General features: G+C 48.4%; 4 protein-coding genes across 6 annotated transcripts in view; 3 read left to right on the top strand and 1 right to left on the bottom strand.

Annotated features, from left to right (window-relative positions):
* The window catches only part of GPX1 (glutathione peroxidase 1), a 266,951-nt gene that overhangs the window by 204,927 nt on the left and 43,289 nt on the right, over positions 1-18,735 (top strand). The window lies entirely within an intron of this gene.
* Positions 391-5,861, top strand: AMT (aminomethyltransferase). The gene is made up of 9 exons (XM_076007768.1): positions 391-575; positions 678-845; positions 1,348-1,428; positions 2,220-2,351; positions 2,742-2,820; positions 3,788-3,933; positions 4,017-4,197; positions 4,572-4,727; positions 4,830-5,861. The coding sequence occupies exons 1-9, from the start codon at positions 486-488 to the stop codon at positions 5,006-5,008; spliced, it is 1,212 nt and encodes a 403-aa protein (XP_075863883.1). The 5' UTR covers positions 391-485; the 3' UTR covers positions 5,009-5,861.
* On the bottom strand, positions 6,165-9,231 carry TCTA (T cell leukemia translocation altered). The gene is made up of 3 exons (XM_012771274.2): positions 8,988-9,231; positions 8,599-8,653; positions 6,165-7,538 (listed from the first exon to the last, which is right to left on the bottom strand). The coding sequence occupies exons 1-3, from the start codon at positions 9,208-9,210 to the stop codon at positions 7,496-7,498; spliced, it is 321 nt and encodes a 106-aa protein (XP_012626728.1). The 5' UTR covers positions 9,211-9,231; the 3' UTR covers positions 6,165-7,495.
* The window catches only part of RHOA (ras homolog family member A), a 50,291-nt gene continuing 41,145 nt past the window's right edge, over positions 9,590-18,735 (top strand). Inside the window, exons 1-2 of one of the 3 annotated variants that reach the window (XM_076007808.1) lie at positions 9,590-9,811; positions 16,088-16,164. The gene's annotated coding sequence lies outside the window, so the exon portion shown is untranslated. The remainder of the gene's footprint in view (positions 9,812-16,087; positions 16,165-18,735) is intronic. The other 2 variants (XM_012771272.3, XM_012771273.3) reach the window with 2 other exon arrangements.

Genomic DNA, 18,735 nt, shown 5'->3' with positions numbered 1-18,735 from the left:
AAAGCTGGGGACCCCTATGTGAAGTAAGGCTACTGTGGTGCTGCCTTCTGTGGTACTGCCTTCTGTGGTACTGCCTGCCTGCCAGGCTGGCTCCACCCTCCTGTGACCTCTCCACCCTCCCCACCCCCCATCTGACCTTACATCCTTGAGGCCCTGAATGTGTGATTCAGGCCTTTCAGCTCTTTCCAGAACTTTGACCCTTTGGAGGCCGGTCAGTCCTGGAGCGGGAGGTCTAGCCCCCAGCTATGGTTCCGCCTGACCCGCCCTGAATGCCCAGCAGAAAGAGCTGGAGGCTGTTTCCTTGCAATCTGGAGTCCCTGCCCTCTCTGCTCAAAATCCCAGCCTGCCCTGGGGGCTGCCCGCCCCTTTTTGTGATCCTCTGCGCGGGAGAGAGACCTGTCCGAGCAGGGGCCTGGACTACATCTCCCGGCGTTCCTGGCTGAGTGGAGGCCTCTGTGCGCCGTCTGCACCGGTTACAGGCGACGATGCGGCAGGCAGTGAGCATGGTGGCCCGTCTGGGCTTTCGCCTGCAGCAACTCCCTTCTGTCCTGAGTCGTCAGCTCAGCTGCGCACAGGTGGGATAGTGGGTGCTGGGTTTTGGAGCTGATTTTGGAGGGTGGGGGAGGGAGGCAGCCAGGGGCTAGGGCCCTGGTGGCACTAAGCCCTGCCGCCTGCAGGATGTGCTCCGCCGGACACCGCTCTATGATTTGCACCTGGCCCATGGTGGGAAAATGGTGGAGTTCGCTGGTTGGAGTTTGCCAGTGCAGTACCGAGACAGTCACGTTGACTCGCACCTGCACACGCGCCAGCACTGCTCGCTCTTTGACGTGTCTCACATGCTGCAGGTAAGCCAGGGGAGCAGGCTGGCTGCTGGGTCAGACCTTCCTCCCTGGTCACAGTGGTACACTCCTTGGCTTTGTTTGCTGGGAGCTGGATTCTGCAGATAGCCCTCCCAGAAGAGCTAGAAGCCTTGGTGGTGTCATGTTCAGACTGGCTCCAAGGAAATGATTTAAGAGGGTCTCCTGATCATCTCCTTTTTAATCTTTCCAGTCTGCTCCCACTAAGTGGCTTAATGTCCTAGGTTTTCCAGGGCGGACACCTACTCTTATCCACTGTACTGGGTATTGGAAAAGCAGGTATTTCAGGAGGTTGGTAAGTCCTCTCGAGTACCCTGACCTCCCCTGGTCGGGATGTGGGGAATCAGAAGGTGAGCCTCTGCTGCCTGTAGAACCAAAATGCTGGTCAGTCACTTTGGCTAGGCTGGATTGTGCTGTGCATGACAGGGAGGATACCTCCTTTTGGATTACAGCTGCTGCTGTGGCCTGAGGCTCTCAATCTCTTCCCCAGACCAAGATACTTGGTAGTGACCGGGTGAAGCTGATGGAGAGTATAGTGGTTGGAGACATTGCGGAGCTCGAGCCAAACCAGGTGGGCCTTTTTATTTCTGCTCAATGAATGTTCTTAGTCATGAGCCAGCAAACAGGCTGATTCCCTACCTTAGGCTTGGGGGCACAGAAAGAAATCAGATATAGCTTTTCAAGGCTTGCAGTTTTGGGGACAGTCCCAGAGTCATTTCTAGACATGTAGTGATCTACAGGGTGGGGCCTCGTCACAGCAGGCTAGGAGGCCAGAAACCAAGGTTCCTGTGCTGCTCTCTTGACCTGCACTGCTTAACCCCTCGCTATTCAGAGACGTGCTGAATCAGAACATTAATTTTAATAAAATCCCCAGGTGATTCATGTGACCTTTCAAGCTCAGGTTCTTCATCTACCCGGGGGCTAAGGGCAATATTTTTGGGGCATTGTTGTGGAGTGCTTGGGAACCCCTGAGATCATCAAGGTGGACTCTGAAGCTTTTGTCCTGGGGGTTGAGGCATGGGCTGAATTGCCTAAAGCCTGGGTGGGATGAAGCGGCAGGTTTTAGGTGTCACAGATTAAGCATGAGATGGGGCTCTCAGTACTGAGTGGGGAGGGATACATGGGCCCCACCACATCAAGGAGGCCCCTGCAAGTTGGGGAGGGGATGAAAACTTGCTCGGTGCATGAGGAAGTTTTTGTGTCCTTGCGTCCTTGACTTGGGGTCAGCCTTGCATACCCTGAGCCCTTAGCAAGAGGGCTCGTAAGTTTTCTGGTGGCTAAGTGGATCCAGGGGTATATCAGGCTCACCCTTGACCTTGGCCTTTTGGATCTGGAGGCAAAGATGCTCCACTTTGGTGCTAGGGGACACTGTCACTATTTACCAATGAGGCTGGAGGCATCTTAGATGACTTGATCGTGACCAACACTTCTGAGGGGTACCTGTATGTGGTGTCCAACGCTGGCTGCTGCGACAAGGACTTGGCCCTTATGCAGGTACAGCCCCTCTGTGTTCTATGCACCTTGTCTTCCTTGTTCATAGAGCAGCATCCTTGTCTAGGACAATCTTGGCACAGACAAGGGACAAGGAGCTCAGAACATGGCTCTTTGAGAGAATGAACAGCTATGAGATGGGTAGGCCCTCCCTGGAGCATGGCAGGGTTTGGTGGGGGCAGGGAGAGGGGGAAGTGAAGCTGACCCTGGCTCCTTAAGTGAGTATCCTTTGAAGTGGCAGTCCTGGCTTGGGTTATCCCTAGCACTCAGTAGCTATGTGGCTTTGTAAGATGGGAACCAAACCCATTATTCTAATACCCAGCTCTGCCATGTCCATCTCTAGGTGCTCAGTAAGTGGTCCCAGAGGCTCATGTAGTATTTCTTTCTTTTCAGAACAAGGTGAGGGAGTTTCAGAACAAGGGCAGTGATGTGGGCCTGGAGGTGATGGATAATGCCTTGTTAGCCCTGCAAGGTGAGAGGGCTGGGCTGGGGTTAAAGAGCTGACCTTTGTCTTCCTGGCTTTATTAACTGCCTAGCACAAAGGTCAAACCAAGAGGAAGGTTTGGATGGTGTGAAATTTGTGTGCCATTATTCTATCTTTTTTTTGAGACAGAGTCTCACTCTGTTGCCAAGGCTAGAGTGCTGTGGTGTTAGCCTAGCTCACAGCAACCTCACACTCCTGGGCTCAAGCAATCCTCCTGCCTCAGCCTCCCAAGTAGCTGGGACTACAGGCATGCGCCACCATGCTGGCTAATTTTTTCTATATTATTTTATTTGGCCAACTAATTTATTTATTTATTTTGAGACAGTTTTTGTTACCCAGGCTAGAGTGCCGTGGCGTCAGCCTAGCTCACAGCAACCTCAAACTCCGGGGCTCAAGCAATCCTACTGCCTCAGCCTCCCAAGTAGCTGGGACTACAGGCATGCGCCACCATGCCCGGCTAACTTTTTCTATATATATTAGTTGGCCAGTTAATTTCTTTCTATTTATAGTAGAGATGGGGGTCTCACTCTTGCTCCAGCTGATTTTGAACTCCTGACCTCGAGCAATCCGCCCGCCTCACCTCCTGACCTCCCAGAGTGCTAGGATTATAGGCATGAGCCACAGCCCTCGGCCTAAGTTCTTTCTATTTATGGTAGAGATGGTCTCAGGGTCTCACTCTTGCTCTGGCTGGTTTCTGAACTCCTGGCCTTGAGCCTCCTGGCCACCTCAGCCTCCCAGAATGCTAGGATTATAGGTGTGAGCCACCACGCCTGGCCTATTATTCTATTCTATCTTGCCCTCCCCCACCTACCACAAGGCTAGGGACAAGAGCATTGTCTCCTACTTGCTGTGTAAGCCTTGCTCAGGGCTTGTTCTGGTGGCTGAGTAAGGGCTGTAGTCTAGCTTTGAGGGGTGCTAGGACCTGGATGCCTGGTCACTGGCTTCCTTGGTCTAGGACCCACTGCGGCCCAGGTGCTGCAGGCTGGTGTAGCAGATGACCTGAGGAAACTGCCCTTCATGTCCAGTGCTGTGATGGAAGTGTTTGGCGTGTCCGGCTGCCGTGTGACCCGCTGTGGCTACACGGGAGAGGATGGTGTAGAGGTATGTCACATAGTGGGTGTGGGGTGGTACAGGGCACAGAAGGGGGAGGAAGCTGCCCACCTATTTTCTGGTGTCCTATGCAGATCTCGGTGCCAGCAGCAGGGGCAGTCCACCTGGCAACAGCTCTGCTGGAAAACCCAGAGGTGAAGCTGGCAGGGCTGGCGGCCAGGGACAGCCTGCGCCTGGAGGCAGGCCTCTGCCTGTATGGGAAGGACATTGATGAACGCACCACACCTGTGGAAGGCAGCCTCGGTTGGACATTGGGTGAGCTGGGCTAGCACTGAAGGATGGGGTCCTGGAGATTGGAGTGAACTTTAATGAGACCAGCCAGCCCAGGACCACTCTTAATGTTGCATAACCTGGAGCAAGTGACTCAGCTTTTCTGAGTCTCGGTTCTATGGTGTCACTGTGGGCAATGATTAGAAACTGAGGACCCTCAGCAGGTAGGTAGCATGGCCTCTAGGAGGTCAGAGGTGCTTGGCTGAAGAATGCAGTGCAAGGGAGGAATACAGCCTGTGGTAGCCCAAGTGAAGGGAACTTGATGCTGGTTAGATGTCACTTGGGGTCCTGGTAGCTAGGACCTCCTGCGGCCAGGGCTTTTATGGGCTGTGGCTTATGTCTAATGTGTCATGTTCTAGGAAAGCGCCGCCGAGCTGCTATGGATTTCCCTGGAGCCAAAGTCATTGTTCCTCAGCTGAAGAGCAAGGTGCAGCGGAGGCGTGTGGGGCTGATGTGTGAGGGGGCCCCCATGCGGGCGCACAGTCCCATCCTGAGCACAGAGGGTGCTGTGATTGGTAGGTGGACCAGGGAAGCTAGGGAGTCTTTGTCTCTTTCCCAGAAGGGTGGGAGCACTGGGCTGACAGGGTGGTGCTAACAGATAGCCTATGCCTGGACAGGTACTGTGACCAGTGGCTGCCCTTCACCCTGCCTGAAGAAGAACGTGGCCATGGGTTATGTGCCCTATGAGTATAGTCAGCCGGGGACACTGCTGCTGGTAGAGGTGCGGCGGAAGCAGCAGATGGCTATGGTCAGCAAGATGCCCTTTGTACCCAGGAACTACTACACTCTAAAGTGAGGATTTGGCTTAAGGTATATCATTTATTGAGTAAAAAAAAAAAAAAGAAAGAAAGAAAGAAAAACTAAGAAAAATAAAGTTAAAAAAATATATAAAAAAATAAAGTGAGGATGGCTCAGGGCAGGGCCCTCCCCCACAGAAGTCTTGCTCTGGAGGGCATCCTACAAAGGGTTGGTGAGGAAGCAGAGGCAGAACTCACTGGGTTGGGCAGGTAGAGTAGAAGCTGTCTATTGAGGGTCCTATACTATGTATTCCTCCTACCCAATCCATGCCACTCCAACTTTTAGGACCCCATTTCTGAGTGATAGACCAGCTCACCCAATGTCCTGTTTCAGTCCTAGTCCCACTGACCCTACTCCCTGCTGGAGGACATGAGAAACACTGGTTCTACCATTTCTCCCACTCTGCCAGGTGCTGATTCTGAAGTGAAGTCTCACTTTTGTGGGGAGGATAAAACCTGTCCAACCTACCTCACCATGGTTTCTCACATTGCAAGGGTTATTACCATGGGCAGTGTGGTAGGCCACCCTCACCAGTTTGCTTTCCATGAATGCAAACTGCTGCCTCTCCCTGGGTAGGAATGATTCCTGACTCATGGAGGGTTGGGTCAGTAGGGCTGCCGTGCCTGTGTGTAAACTTGGGGATGGCTGAGGGAACACGGACTCACCCTTCCACATTCCCAAGTAGGCCTAGCCTGCTGCTCACCACCTATTCAGAGCCCTAGGGCTGCTGTGGGGCAGGCTGGGCCTCCTCCTAGACTTGCCTTACCCTGGGCTGACCTTCAGCCCTGGGACCCATTACTCGACTGGAGTCCTGAAAAAATATTAAATGAACTTCCTTCTTGTTTGCTGTAGTCTCTAGCTTCATTGTGCTTTGTCCACAAGGCTCCTGAAGTGCTAACACAAAGCCTGCCTTCCTGGTCTCCATGACAGGCTTAGAATAGGTTCTGTTGAGAGGGGCCAGGTCTGTAAAAACTAATGGGGATATTGCCCCTTGGGCAACTCATCACTGCTGCTCCAGGAAGCTGGCATCACTTCTCCATCTCTGCAAGTTATTGCATCTGGGTCCTGAGGGGCAACAGCTTCCATAATGTTCCCTTTCCAGTTGCCGCACTTATATGCATACCCTTGTCCTGTCTAAATAACCACACAACTGATGCACTTCCATATTTAATAAGCCACATCCTCAGTTGAAACTGGGGTGAAATGTACCCCTGATTCTGTGTGTGGTGGTGTTAGTGGGTAGATCTGGGACTGTGAAGATCATCCTGCCAGCCAGAAGACATCACTGAAGTGGGGTCATGTACATGAGCTCAGTGCTGCCCCACCTCCAGTGCACCTCTGCCACAAAGATGGCCTAGGTGAAGGCAGCCAGCTGGAAATGTGACATCCAACAGAGGAAGCAGGCAGTAGGACATTAAGGTAGCTGGTGGCCCAGCAGAGGGTGGGAGAAGTATGGCCATCAGGGAAGGAGGCGGGTCCAGGGCCAGAATGTTTTCAGGAAGTGTTTCTGCAGGGGCATTTGTTACCTACACCTTGGGAAGCTCCCCGTGCTCATTGTAAAGGTGTTAAGGCTTGTCTGGCCTGTGGCTTTCCTGTTGGCTCAGATGGTGCTAGTGGTGGGGAGCTGAGCCTATAGGCTCTTAATGATGAGGCTGCAGGGCATGATGGAACCATTTTGCACTAACTGCTTAGTACTTCCCTATGAGAGGGCAAGGTACAGACCAAAGACCCCCTGGGTACTTAAGCAGTGGGGGTTACCCCAAGGGCTTAGCTGGTGGGCTCTGCCTCTTTGAGGCACAAGCTTACCCCTAAGAAGGACTGAGAGGACTATTAATAGGACAGTTGGGAGATGACAATTTTGCTTGGCTAATACCTGGAGAGGTCTGGCTGGGCCAGGGAGGTGGCTGGATGGTGCCAGCAGGGACACTCTGCCTTATACCTGAATGGTCAGCTAAGTAACCATAGAGTATAAGGCCTGGCCCAGGCCAGGATTTCCTGGCTCCTTGCCAACAAAGCAAAACCAAAGAAATTCAGGAAAACTCAGGGCTTAAAAGAAAACAGACTTCCCTTACAAATCCCAGAGCTGGTAAACTTCAGGCTTCCTCTTAGAGGGACAGATCTTTATGGGATCACATCCTAGGGGGATGGGGAGAGGGACAGAAAGGAATCAAGACAAAAAAGGGACTGTTGGCCTCCCCAACCCAGAGGCTTCTCCTGAGCTCTGACTCTTGAGCAAGGAGGAACACAACTTCTTTCCTTAAGGCACCCAGATAAGGGTAGAGGCAAACTCTTCACTTTCCCAGTGCTGAGAGCTGTTCAGGAGGCAAAGCCAAGAGCAGTGGAGGCCTAGCCCTGCAAACACTGGGATACTCTTTGTCTCCAACCCTGAGCCCCCTGCAGTCGTCTTTGGGGTCTGAGCAGCAGCAGAACCCAGTGTAGAAGCCAGCAGACCCAGTGATGGCCCTGGAGACACTTCTGCCTTCCCTTATTCTCTGTGGGTTTTGAGAGGTTCGTTTGCTGCCATTTCCCTGCAAGTGATGGAGACAGAGAGGAGAGAGGGGTTATTGCATGGACAGCAGAACAATCCTTGAGACTGGCTCTCCCCAGCCCCTTGGCTGAGCTGGGCTCAATAAGGCCACATTACAACCTAGACCTCCCTGCTGATCTCCCACAGTCCATCCTGGCCCACCACCTTCCCCCTGTAGACCCATTCTTCCTCCTGGGTTCCCCACTTTATAATGGCACTACCATCTTTCCCTAGGTGCCTGAGACAGAAACCTGGGCAGTGGCAGCCTAAGTGGCCTCTAGCCGTCACTCTTTGACCCTTTATTTACTTGCCATGAAGCAGGCAATTATAAGAGCAAATTAGATCAGGCCACAGCCAGCCTTGCTGAGTCAGTCCTTCAGTGGCTTCCTGGGCCCAACATGCTCCCATGCGTAAGCTCAAGCATCACAGCCTCATCTATTCTTCCAATATGTCACCCTCGTCTTTGCCCCTCTGTCTTGTTCTATCTATTCCCTTTGCCTAAAACACTTTGCCACCCCGTAGGCTTTGACCTCAGCTTAGGTGTCTTTCTTGGGAGAAGCATTCCCTGACCATCCTTGCCTCTGCACTGCTATTTTCCCCTTTCTCTGGCTCCCCCTGCAAGTAGGGCCTGGGTTGTCCATGTTCTCTGGGGCTAGTATGGCCCCTGCCATGTGGCAGGAGCTCAGAGATTAGCTGAATGAATGCCCTGGTTTGTGAGTTCATGTTTTACAGATGAGGAGGCTAACGCCTCATGAGGTCAGACAGTGTGCTAGGGACGGAGGTTCCTGCCTTCCCAACTAAGGGGCTTGCAGGGAGTGGAATCCAAAAGACCTGCCTGTTAATATGACAATACAACCTGGTACCCTACAGGTTGCTGAGGAACTGTCCAAACATTGGCGACACCCCAACTTGAAGCCTGGGCTCTACAGGCAGACTTGAAGCTTGCTACAAAAGCCATTAAGCTGTTGACCTGTATTGTGATAACTCTCCTCCTGGTCACCAGCACACAAGTGTCCTTGGACTTCCAAGCGTGGGGCAGGGGTAGAGACAGGTTTACTCACCACGAAGGGAAATGCGTGGAGCCATCAGGTGTGGATCCGTTCTGACTGCCCAGACCTGGAGGCAGGAACACATCCAGAGCTGCAGCAGGGTGGGGTTGGGGATCTGAGCAGCTATCAGCCCAGTTCAGGTTAGGGGCCGCTGGTACTGCTTGGTGGAAAGTCTGGTGAGGGTCCTAAGGGACTAGTGGTATTTCTGGTGAGGGTTTTGAGGATCGGTTACAATGTGGTGGAAAGACTGGTGGGGAATCTGGTATAAAATGTTATGGTGGCATGGGAGCAGGTACAACGTTAGGTTCTGATGAGGCTCTTGGGGGATTCTGGGGAACCCAATGGTACGGTCTGGTGGGGGTAGGGGCAGTCAGCCCACAGAGGTTCGTAGGGAGCCTCACCTGGGCGGTGATACAACCCGGTCACCGTGTTACCGTAGAACCCCCACGCCAGCTGGATGCCCAGGAGACTTAGCACCAACCACAGCAGCAGCAACTTGAAGAGGGTTACCCGCATGTCCTGCGCCTCCCATTCCCGCAAGAACTCGCCGCCTAGAGCGCCCAGCGCGCCTAACACCGTGGCCGGCAGAGTTTGCAAGGACTGCCCGGACCAGGGCTCCGCCATGACTGCCTGCGCCCTGCCCAGGGATACCGTCACCGTAGTCTCCACTACGCAGGCGTGCGGGCTTCCGGGCCAGGCTCCTTAGTGCGCACGCGTAAATCCGGACAGGGAGGGCGCTCCTCATTTGCGCGAAGAGTTGGCAGTTCAGGGAGGAGTATTAAAAGTGCGCACGCGCACCCAGCCTCCCCTCCCCCTTAAAGGATGAGTGACTCGGGGAGTATAAAATAGCAACCAGGTCTTTTATAGCCCCGGAGTTCCCATGATGCCCTACGCGGCTGCAATGATTGGTTAAGCATCTAGCTTCTAGGGCGTGGACGCGCTCCTGGGCAATCGTGGCTGGGCTGTGGGTGCGCGCCTGCGCGGGGTCGCGACTGTGGCCGGCTCGAGCCCGCTGGGCGGTCGGGGGCGCGCACGTCGCTCTCCGCCCTCCCGCCGCCGCCCGCCCTCGCTCGCTCGCGCTCCCCGCCCGCCGCCTGCGGTCCTCCGCCGGTTCTCTCGTTAGTCCGCGGTCGCCTCTTCTGCTACCGGCTCTCGTCTCCGAGCTTGCGACTGGCGGACAGAAGTCCTTGGTAGGAAGAGGCCGGACTTGGAGTCGTCGCCTGAGGTGAGCGGGAAGGTTCCCTCCTAGCGCCGAGACGCCCCGGGCCCGCCCGCCCGGCACTCTTCCGGCCACCCGCCTGCCGCCCCGCCGCGACCGCGCCCCACCTGCTGCTCCGGGCCGGCCGGCCTGCCCTAGCCCCAAATCTTGACTCCTCGCCCGTCCTAGGGCCCCGCGCCCCAAGGCGGCGGCCCCGCCCGCGCAGTCCCCGGAAGCGCGCCCAGTCGCCTCGCCCTCAGTGCCCCTTCCCCCGCCCGACCGGCCTGGTGGAGCCCAAGCCGCCCGCCCGCGGTCCCCGGCGCTTCCTCTCTCCTAGCAGCCCTGGGCAGGGCGGGGGCTCCGAGCCGGGCCCCGCGACCGCGCACTGTAGCTGGCCGCTGCAAAGCGCGCGTGGCTGTCAGAGTTGAAATGGGAAAGAAACTCTTTACAACTCCATTTTGCGTTTTGCATTTAATGTGAGACATGAATCACCGTTTAATACTGATTGAAGTCCAGTTATGCTTTGGTAGGTTTTCTTCTTTTAATGCAGTACTCCTGGAGATTGTGTAAGTGAAAGATTGTGTTGAAATCTTAGGATTGTCTGTATTGAAGAAAAGGGTATTTTCCAGTTGAAAATTAAAAAACGCTGTGATGATTTAAGCGATGTTGCATGAAAATAGATGGAGTTTTGCTTAGTCTAAATTACTACCTTCATTAGGAAGCACCTAAACATCTGTACTTACTGAATCCACGGTAACAGGTCGTCTTTATTAAATAGCACAACTTTCATCCAAATTGATTTGGCCAAAAACCGTATTTACTAAGTTATGGTGGAAAATTGGCATCCGTTTTATTTGTTCTGTTTTTTGTTTTGTTTTGTTTTTGAGACAGAGTCTTGCTTTGTTGCCCAGGCTAAAGTGAGTGCTGTGGCGTCAGCCTAGCTCACAGCAACCTCAAACTCCTGGGCTCAAGCGATCCTCCTGCCTCAGCCTCCCGAATAGCTGGGACTACAGGCATGCGCCACCATGCCCGGTTAATTTTTTCTATATATATTAGTTGGCCAATTAGTTTTCTTTCTATTTATAGTAGAGACAGGGTCTCACTCTTGCTCAGGCTGGTTTTGAACTCCTGACCCCAGCAATCCTCCCGCCTCGGCCTCCCAGAGTGCTAGGATTACAGGCGGCTCCCGGCCCCCACTGTGTTTTTTAGTACTTCTAATTTTAAAACTTTTGTTGGTGACTTGTTTGGTTCCTGTTTTTAAGACAGTCTTGAAATGTTTCTTGCAGGTGTGTAATCAGATTATACTTCTCTGCCAAATTTAAAGAGGAAAAAATATTTAAAAAACAAAAAAAACCATACTTTAAAATGTATGGTGGTTCACACACCCAGATGTGTAACGTGTACCATGTGGATGATTGTTACTTTAGACATGGCTAGATTGGTGGGGAAATTGTTTTGAGCATTTGGCACAAGTGATGTTGTTTGTACTGAAAATACTAGACTAGTTCTTAATTGTAAAGAATGGCATAATTGAAGGATCTCTTGATAAATTGTCTTGATTTGTTCCATCTGGGTTTTTTTTTGTTTGTTTTTTTTTTGAGACAGAGTCTCACTTTCTTGCCCAGGCTAGAGTGAGTGCCGTGGCTTCAGCCTGGCTCACAGCAACCTCAATCTCCTGGGCTCAGCGATCCTACTGCCTCAGCCTCCCTAGTAGCTGGGACTACAGGCATGCGCCACCATGCCCGGCTAATTTTTTTTTGTATATATATTTTTAGTTGGTCAATTAATTTCTTTCTATATTTTGGTAGAGACGGGGTCTTGCTCAGGCTGGTTTTGAACTCCTGACCTCGAGCAATCCGCCCGCCTCGGCCTCCCAGAGTGCTAGGATTACAGGCGTGAGCCACCGCTCCCGGCCTGTTCCATCTGGTTTTGTAGAGCACTGATGGCTTTTGGGGACATAAAATGGGTAACTCGCGACTTATTTTGAGTTAGAGTTTAGTGTTAGACTTACTCTTTGTTCTCATAAAAACCTGTGCTGGAAGGAAGAAGTGAATAGAAATACTATATAGCTATTGACCTTTTTCTTCATAGATCCAGAATTTTATATCTAAAAGGTCCTTCAGGACTGGTCACCCAATCCATTTGCAGTTGAGGAAACTGAGTTCCAGAGACTTAAATAAATTTCCCAAAATCGTATGTTTAGTCAGGAGCAGACCAGAACTATTTTTTTCTCTGTTAGGTTTTCTTCATGTACTCCCAAATAGCTGGCCTAGAGTGAGATACAATTCAGGACTTCCAGCTTATTCCAGTGTTTCTTCTTTTATACCTTGCTGATTGTGCTTAGTTTGGAGAATCTGAAAAATTCATTTGCCAAACAAATTCCAGTTCATTAGTTTTCACAGCCTTCTCTCCTCTAACTGGATGGTCTTGCAGTCCATTAAAGGAGATAAATGAATGCACAGGGTCCCTGGCTGACCTAGTCATAGCTTTAGGTGTTTGGTTCTTGTTGAGGGACCAACTTACAGAGCAAGGCTCAGACTTCCTGCTCCAAAGCCAACATAAATAGGTCAGGCTAAGATGCTTTTAGGTAACTGGTGGACCCTTTTGACTGTTGATTTGGGGTACTGCTTATATCAAGTAAACAATCCCCTATGCACATGTGTGTGGAATTGTTGGAGTATTTTCATAGTCCTGGTCCGTTTCTTTCAACTCCTTTTAAAAGTTTATCCTGGTCAACTCTGGGAGGCCGAGGTGGGTGGATTGCTCAAGGTCAGGAGTTCGAAACCAGCCTGAGCAAGAGCAAGACCCCCGTCTCTACTATAAATAGAAAGAAAACTAATTGGCCAACTAATATATATAGAAAAAATTAGCTGGGCATGGTGGCACATGCCTGTAGTCCCAGCTACTTGGGAGGCTGAGGCAGAAGGATTGCCTGAGCCCAGGAGTTTGAGGTTGCTGTGAGCTAGGCTGACGCCATGGCACTCACTCTAGCCTGGGCAACACAGTGAGACTCTGTCTCAAAAAAAAAAAAAAAAAAAAGTTTATCCTGGTCATGTGGGGCTGTAAGTTATTAGAGTAAAAACAGGTAGCTCTGGGAGGCCAAGGCGGGCGGATTGCTCTAGGTCGGGAGTTCGAAACCAGCCTGAGCGAGACCCGTCTCTACTAAAAATAGAAAGAAATTAATTGACCAACTAAAAATATATATACAAAAAATTAGCGTGGCATGGTGGTACATGCCTGTAGTCCCAGGTACTTGGTAGGCTGAGGCAGGAGGATCGCTTGAGCCCAGGAGTTTGAGGTTGCTGTGAGCTAGGCTGATGCCACAGCACTCACTCTAGCCAGGGCAACAAAGTGAGACTGTCTCAAAAAAAAAAAACCCCAAAAAATCCAGGTAGCTCTTTACATATTGCTGATGGGGTGTAGTCCATGTGGTGGACTGGAGGAAGAGGAGGTTGGGTGGTAATTTGGTTTTTTTTTTTTTTTTTTAGACAGAGTCTCACTTTGTTGCCCAGGCTAGAGTGCTGTGGCACCAGCCTAGATCACAGCAACCTCAAACTCCTGGGCTCAAGCAATCCTTCTGCCTCAGCCTCCCGAGTAGTTGGGACTACAGGCATGTGCCACCATGCCTGGCTAATTTTTTCTTATATATTTTTAGTTGGCCAATTAATTTCTATTTTTAGTAGAGATGGGGTCTCGCTCTTGCTCAGGCTTGCTTCGAACTCCTGACCTTGGGCTATCCACCTGCCTCGGCCTCCCAGAGTGCTAGGATTACAGGGGTGAGCCCCCATGCCTGGCCTACTTTGGTCTTCTTAATTGTGCTAGAGCTGAGAGATTTATGTTAACTATCCTAATTTGAGCTTGATGGGCTTCTGTAGACAACACGTTGGGTTTAATTGCATTTTGTCTACTAGTGTTAATGATAAATGGCACATAATCACTGGATTTTAAAATTGGCTGTTTATAGTTTTAAGGTTCCTAAGTATTTTATCCTTCCCTACATTTAGTTTATCCCTTTATGCACCTGTCCAGTGAAACTGTTGCCTACACATTAATATAACTAAATTTTAAACTTGTTAAAAGTATTTTACTATATACTCTGCTATTTGGGGACATGCTCACTGTTAAGTATTAGAGTAATAAATTAAAATTCCAAGGCAGTTTGAAGTAGGTAATTACTGTAAAATCACTATTTTAAGTTTTTCTCTTTCAAGTGACTCATTTTTTAATCTGTGGTGCTATATTAAGTGAAGGCCTCGTATGCTCATAATTATGGTAGTCCTGTGTCTGAAAATCAGGCACTGAAGCTGCTTAAACTAGGTGTTGGTCTCAGTTTATTGGTGCTTCCTCCAAATGATTCTGAATACATTTTTATAGCTAATAATAATCAAAATATGAAATATACTCTATTAAATTGCAACCAGTATGCAGTTTATACCAAACTGAGATTGATTTTTTTTAAAAGAATGGATAAATGTGTTTAAGCGTATTTATGATAGTATCTTCAAGTGAAGGGAAAGAGGAAAATACAGGCAGCCAGTGAAATAAGTTTGGAGTGGAGTGAAAGGACAAATGGGAGATAAAATGAGATTAGAGAAGTGGGTAGGGGCCAGATCATGTAGGGCCTTTAGGAAGGAGATGGGAAGTTCTTTGGTTTGTTCTGAGATGTCATTCCATGTTTTTTAGTAGGGGAATGACAAGATCTGATATTTTAAAAAAACCCAAAACTAGAATCACTCACTGTGAGTAGGAGTGTATCTGGATCCATTCTGACTTTAAATAGTAAACTAATACTGATAATTTCTGACAAAAACATCAAAAAGATTTCCTAATCTTATTAATTTCCTTGACCTAATGACTTCAGCCTGTTTTATTTGAAGCCATTCGTTTTCTGATAGTTGCTTTTCAGTCTGTAAGTTCTTTTTCTTTTCTTGTCTTTTCTTCTCTCTCTCTCTCTCTCTTTTTTTTTTTTTAAGAGACAGTCTCACTGTTGCTCATTACTGGTCTTGAACTCCTGAGCTCAGTGATCCTCTTGCTTCAGCCTCCCAGGCTGCTGTGATTACAGGCGTGAACCACTGTGCCCAGCATCAATGTGTAATTTCTTTGTAATACCTGTTTGTTGTTGTTTTTTTTTTTTTTTTTTTTTTTGAGACAGAGTCTCGCTTTCTTGCCTAGGCTACAGTGAGTGCCGTGGCGTCAGCCTAGCTCACAGCAACCTCAATCTCCTGGGCTCAAGCAATCCTGCTGTCTCAGCCTCCCGAGTTGCTGGGACTACAGGCACGAGCCACCATGCCCGGCTAATTTTTTCTATATATATTAGTTGGCCAATTAATTTGTTTCTATTTATAGTAGAGACGGGGTCTCACTCTTGCTCAGGCTGGTTTCGAACTCCTGACCTTGAGCAATCCGCCGCCTCAGCCTCCCAGAGAGCTAGGATTACAGGCGTGAGCCACACGCCTGCCCGGCTGTTTTTGTTTTTTTTTTTTTTTGAGGCAAAGTCTCGCTTTGTTGCCCAGGCTAGAGTGAGTGCCATGGTGTCAGCCTAGCTCACAGCAACCTCAAACTCTTGGGCTCAAGCAATCCTCCGGCCTCAGCCTCTGGAGTAGCTGGGACTATAGGCGTGCGCCACCATGCCCAGCTAATTTTTTCTATATATATTAGTGGGCCAATTAATTTCTTTCTATTTATAGTAGAGACGGGGTCTCTCTCTTGCTTAGGCTGGTTTCGAATTGCTGACCTGGAGTAAAACACCCGCCTCGGCCTCCCAGAGTGCTAGGATTACAGGCGTGAGCCACCGCGCCCGGCCTATAATTTTTTTTGTTTCTTTTCTTTTACCATAGAAGATGGAATCAATGTAATACCTGTGTTAAAAAGGAAATGTAATTTTGTAATTTGATGAAACAAGTTATTAATATGTTGGCTGTAGTCTAGGTGTTAAGGATACAGGTGGTCACTGTAAAATCTTTTAGCTTTGATATATGTTTGAAAATTTTTATTATAAAATGTTGGGGAAAATGTTGAGGATTCATTAGCTTCCTTTTTTTTTTTGCTTTAAAAAGGACAACATTAATTTATAATATTTAGAAAATAAGGCTGATTGTGTTAAGTGAATGAGGCCAAGAATTGTATAAATGTGATAAATTTGATGGTATGTCAAAAATTAAATTCTGTACTTTTTCCCTTTCTTGGACTCTTCACTGAAGAGTTACTTAACGGAAGTTTGGGCAAGCCCATTTACATCCTGTCCTTTGTTTTTTTCCTTGTAAATTGAATAGATATAATTGCTGATATATTTTTTTTTCATAGCCTTTCATCTCAGAAGTTCAAGGTACTTTGTACAACTTCTGCCACCCAGGCCGTGTATCCTACAGGGCATTTGTAAGGTATGTAAATAGAAGTTTCTTCTTCCATTTCCCTTTCTCCATGGAAGAGAGATTATTATTAATGTAAATTCTGGAAATGTGGCTGTATCATCACTATTAATGATTCTCCATGAGTCTCCAATTGTCCATGAGTCTTGAGTTCTTTATCTTACTTCAGAACTTTTCTCTGTACTTATTTTCCTATCTCTCCATAAGATAGTCCTCTTAACTTCCTTTCTTTTGTTTTTTATTCCGAGAGACATTTTTCCTTAGATGAAGTTGCATTTCCAAACCTCTCCTTTGCTTAACCTTTAAGGAGATGAACTCACCATATGACACACGTACTTCTCTTACTTTTGAAAGATTCCCTTTTTATCTCTTCTGTTCTTCATCTTTAAATTTTCACATTGTTTCATTGAGTAGTCTGGTCATCTGTAATTTACTGCCTATACTCTGGATATGTCTAATTATCAAGAGAAAATGAGTCAGCTAGCAAATTAAGATCAAAAGATAATCCTCCCTCTTACCAGAGGGGTCAACAGTGATACTGGCTTGGGAGGGAGCAGTGTTAACTGTAGGTACCACAGCCTATCCAGGTCCTGTTCAGGTATTTTGAACTCATTACAAATCAGAGAAATAGTTGGAAGCTTATTTTATTTTACTTAAGAGGGAGGGTCTTGATGTGTAGTCCAGGCTGGAGTGCGGTGGCAGTTCACAGGCTTCATCAGAGTGCATTACAGCCTAAGAACTGGTCTCAAGTGATCTTTCCACCTCATCCTCCCTAGAAGCTGAGAATACATGTACATGCCTCCATGCCTGTCTAGTAGAAGTTTTTTAATTTAATTGGTAACATGTTAAGTATCCTGGTATTTTCTACAGAAAATGCAGAAGAGTAAATGCTGAGGTAGAGGTTTTTCCCCCTACTGTTAGTTGCTGCTACCACCTTTTTATAATTTAAAGGTTCTTGGACAACTATTTTTTGGGGTTAGGGGACAGAGTCTTTGCTTTGTTGCCTGGGCTAGGCTAGAGTGAGTGCTCTGGCATCAGCATAGCTCACTGCAACCTCCAGGCTCAGCCTCCTGAGGTGCTAACCACCATGCCTGGCTTATTTTTGTTTCTATTTTTAGTTGCCCAGCTAATTTTTTCTATTTTTAGTAGAAACCGGGACTCCTTCTTGCTCAGGCTGGTCTCAAACTCCTGACTTCAAGCGATCCTCCCACCTTGGCCTCCGAGAGTGCTAGGATTACAGGTGTGAGCCACTGTGCCCAGCCTTGGACAACTTCTAATCCATGTCCTTTCTGCTGTGTGTCTTTGGTAAACTGTGATCTAAGAGTCTTCAATCATGAAGTTAGAAGCATTTATTTCATAATGTACTAGCTATGCAGACTTTCTTTGTTTTTTTTTTTTTTTTTTTTTTTGAGACAGAGTCTCTCTTTGTTGCCCAGGCTAGAGTGAGTGCCATGGGGTCAGCCTAGCTCACAGCAACCTCAAACTCCTGGACTCAAGCAATCCTTCTGCCTCAGCCTCCCGGGTAGCTGGGACTACAGGCATGTGCCACCATGACCAGCTAATTTTTTCTATATATATTAGTTGGCTGATTAATTTCTTTCTATTTATAGTAGAGACAGGGTCTCGCTCTTGCTCAGGCTGGTTTTGAACTCCTGACCTCTAGCAATCCTCCTGCCTCAGCCTCCCAGAGTGTTAGAATTACAGGCGTGAGCCACCGCGCCTGGCCTCAAATTCTATTATTTTTAAAAATTGTTTATGTTTTTACTTTAAGCATATGGTTGAAAATTCTATTTTTGTTACATGTACATTATTATCTTCAGCATATTCTTATGGCAAATGTACCTAAGCCTGTATGGTGCAGATGAGTGTGGCTCTAGGGGCTTCTTCCATGGACCTTTAGAGCACATGCTCTGCCACTGGGGTACTTTTTTGTAACTCTGTTATTTGTGATGTAGGCTTTGAGAGACTAAGGAAGTAAATTTAAGATGGATATTTAATGTTGTAACATTTTGTTAATATACAGTATTATTATTATTTTTTTTTTTTGAGAGAGAGAGTCTCACTCTGTTGCCCAGGCTAGAGTGCTATGGTGCCAGCGTAGCTCACAGCAACCTCAAACTACTAGGCTCCAGCAATCCTTCTGCCTCAGCCTCCTGAGTACCTGGGTCTACAGGCATGCGCCACCATGCCCAGATAATTTTTCCTATATATTTTTAGTTGGCCAATTAATTTCTTTCTATTTTTAGTAGAGGCAGGGTCTCACTTTTGCTCAGGCTGGTTTCGAACTCCTGACCTTGAGTGATCCTCCCGCCTCGGCCTCCCAGAGTGAATATACAGTTTTTTGCTGCAAGACAATTTTATTATGTGATTTTGTAGCTTTGTTGGAAATACCATGTTGAGAGTTTTTTGTGGAAAAGTTTTTTTCTGGATGGGATCTCTTGTTTAACTTTTCTAGGTATTTAGGAGGAAGCTGTGTTTATGTTTTCAACATCTGAAGTTTAGAAAAGGCAGTAGAGTATCTTAGTTAAGAGCATGGGCTCTGGAGAGAGGCTGACAGTTAAAATACCAGCTCTGATGCTTGAT

This window comes from Microcebus murinus, chromosome 1 (assembly GCF_040939455.1).
Source record: "Microcebus murinus isolate Inina chromosome 1, M.murinus_Inina_mat1.0, whole genome shotgun sequence".
Taxonomy (NCBI): Eukaryota; Metazoa; Chordata; class Mammalia; order Primates; family Cheirogaleidae; genus Microcebus; species Microcebus murinus.
Note: the sequence above shows the minus strand (reverse complement) of the source record. Positions and strands in the feature narration are given on the sequence as shown.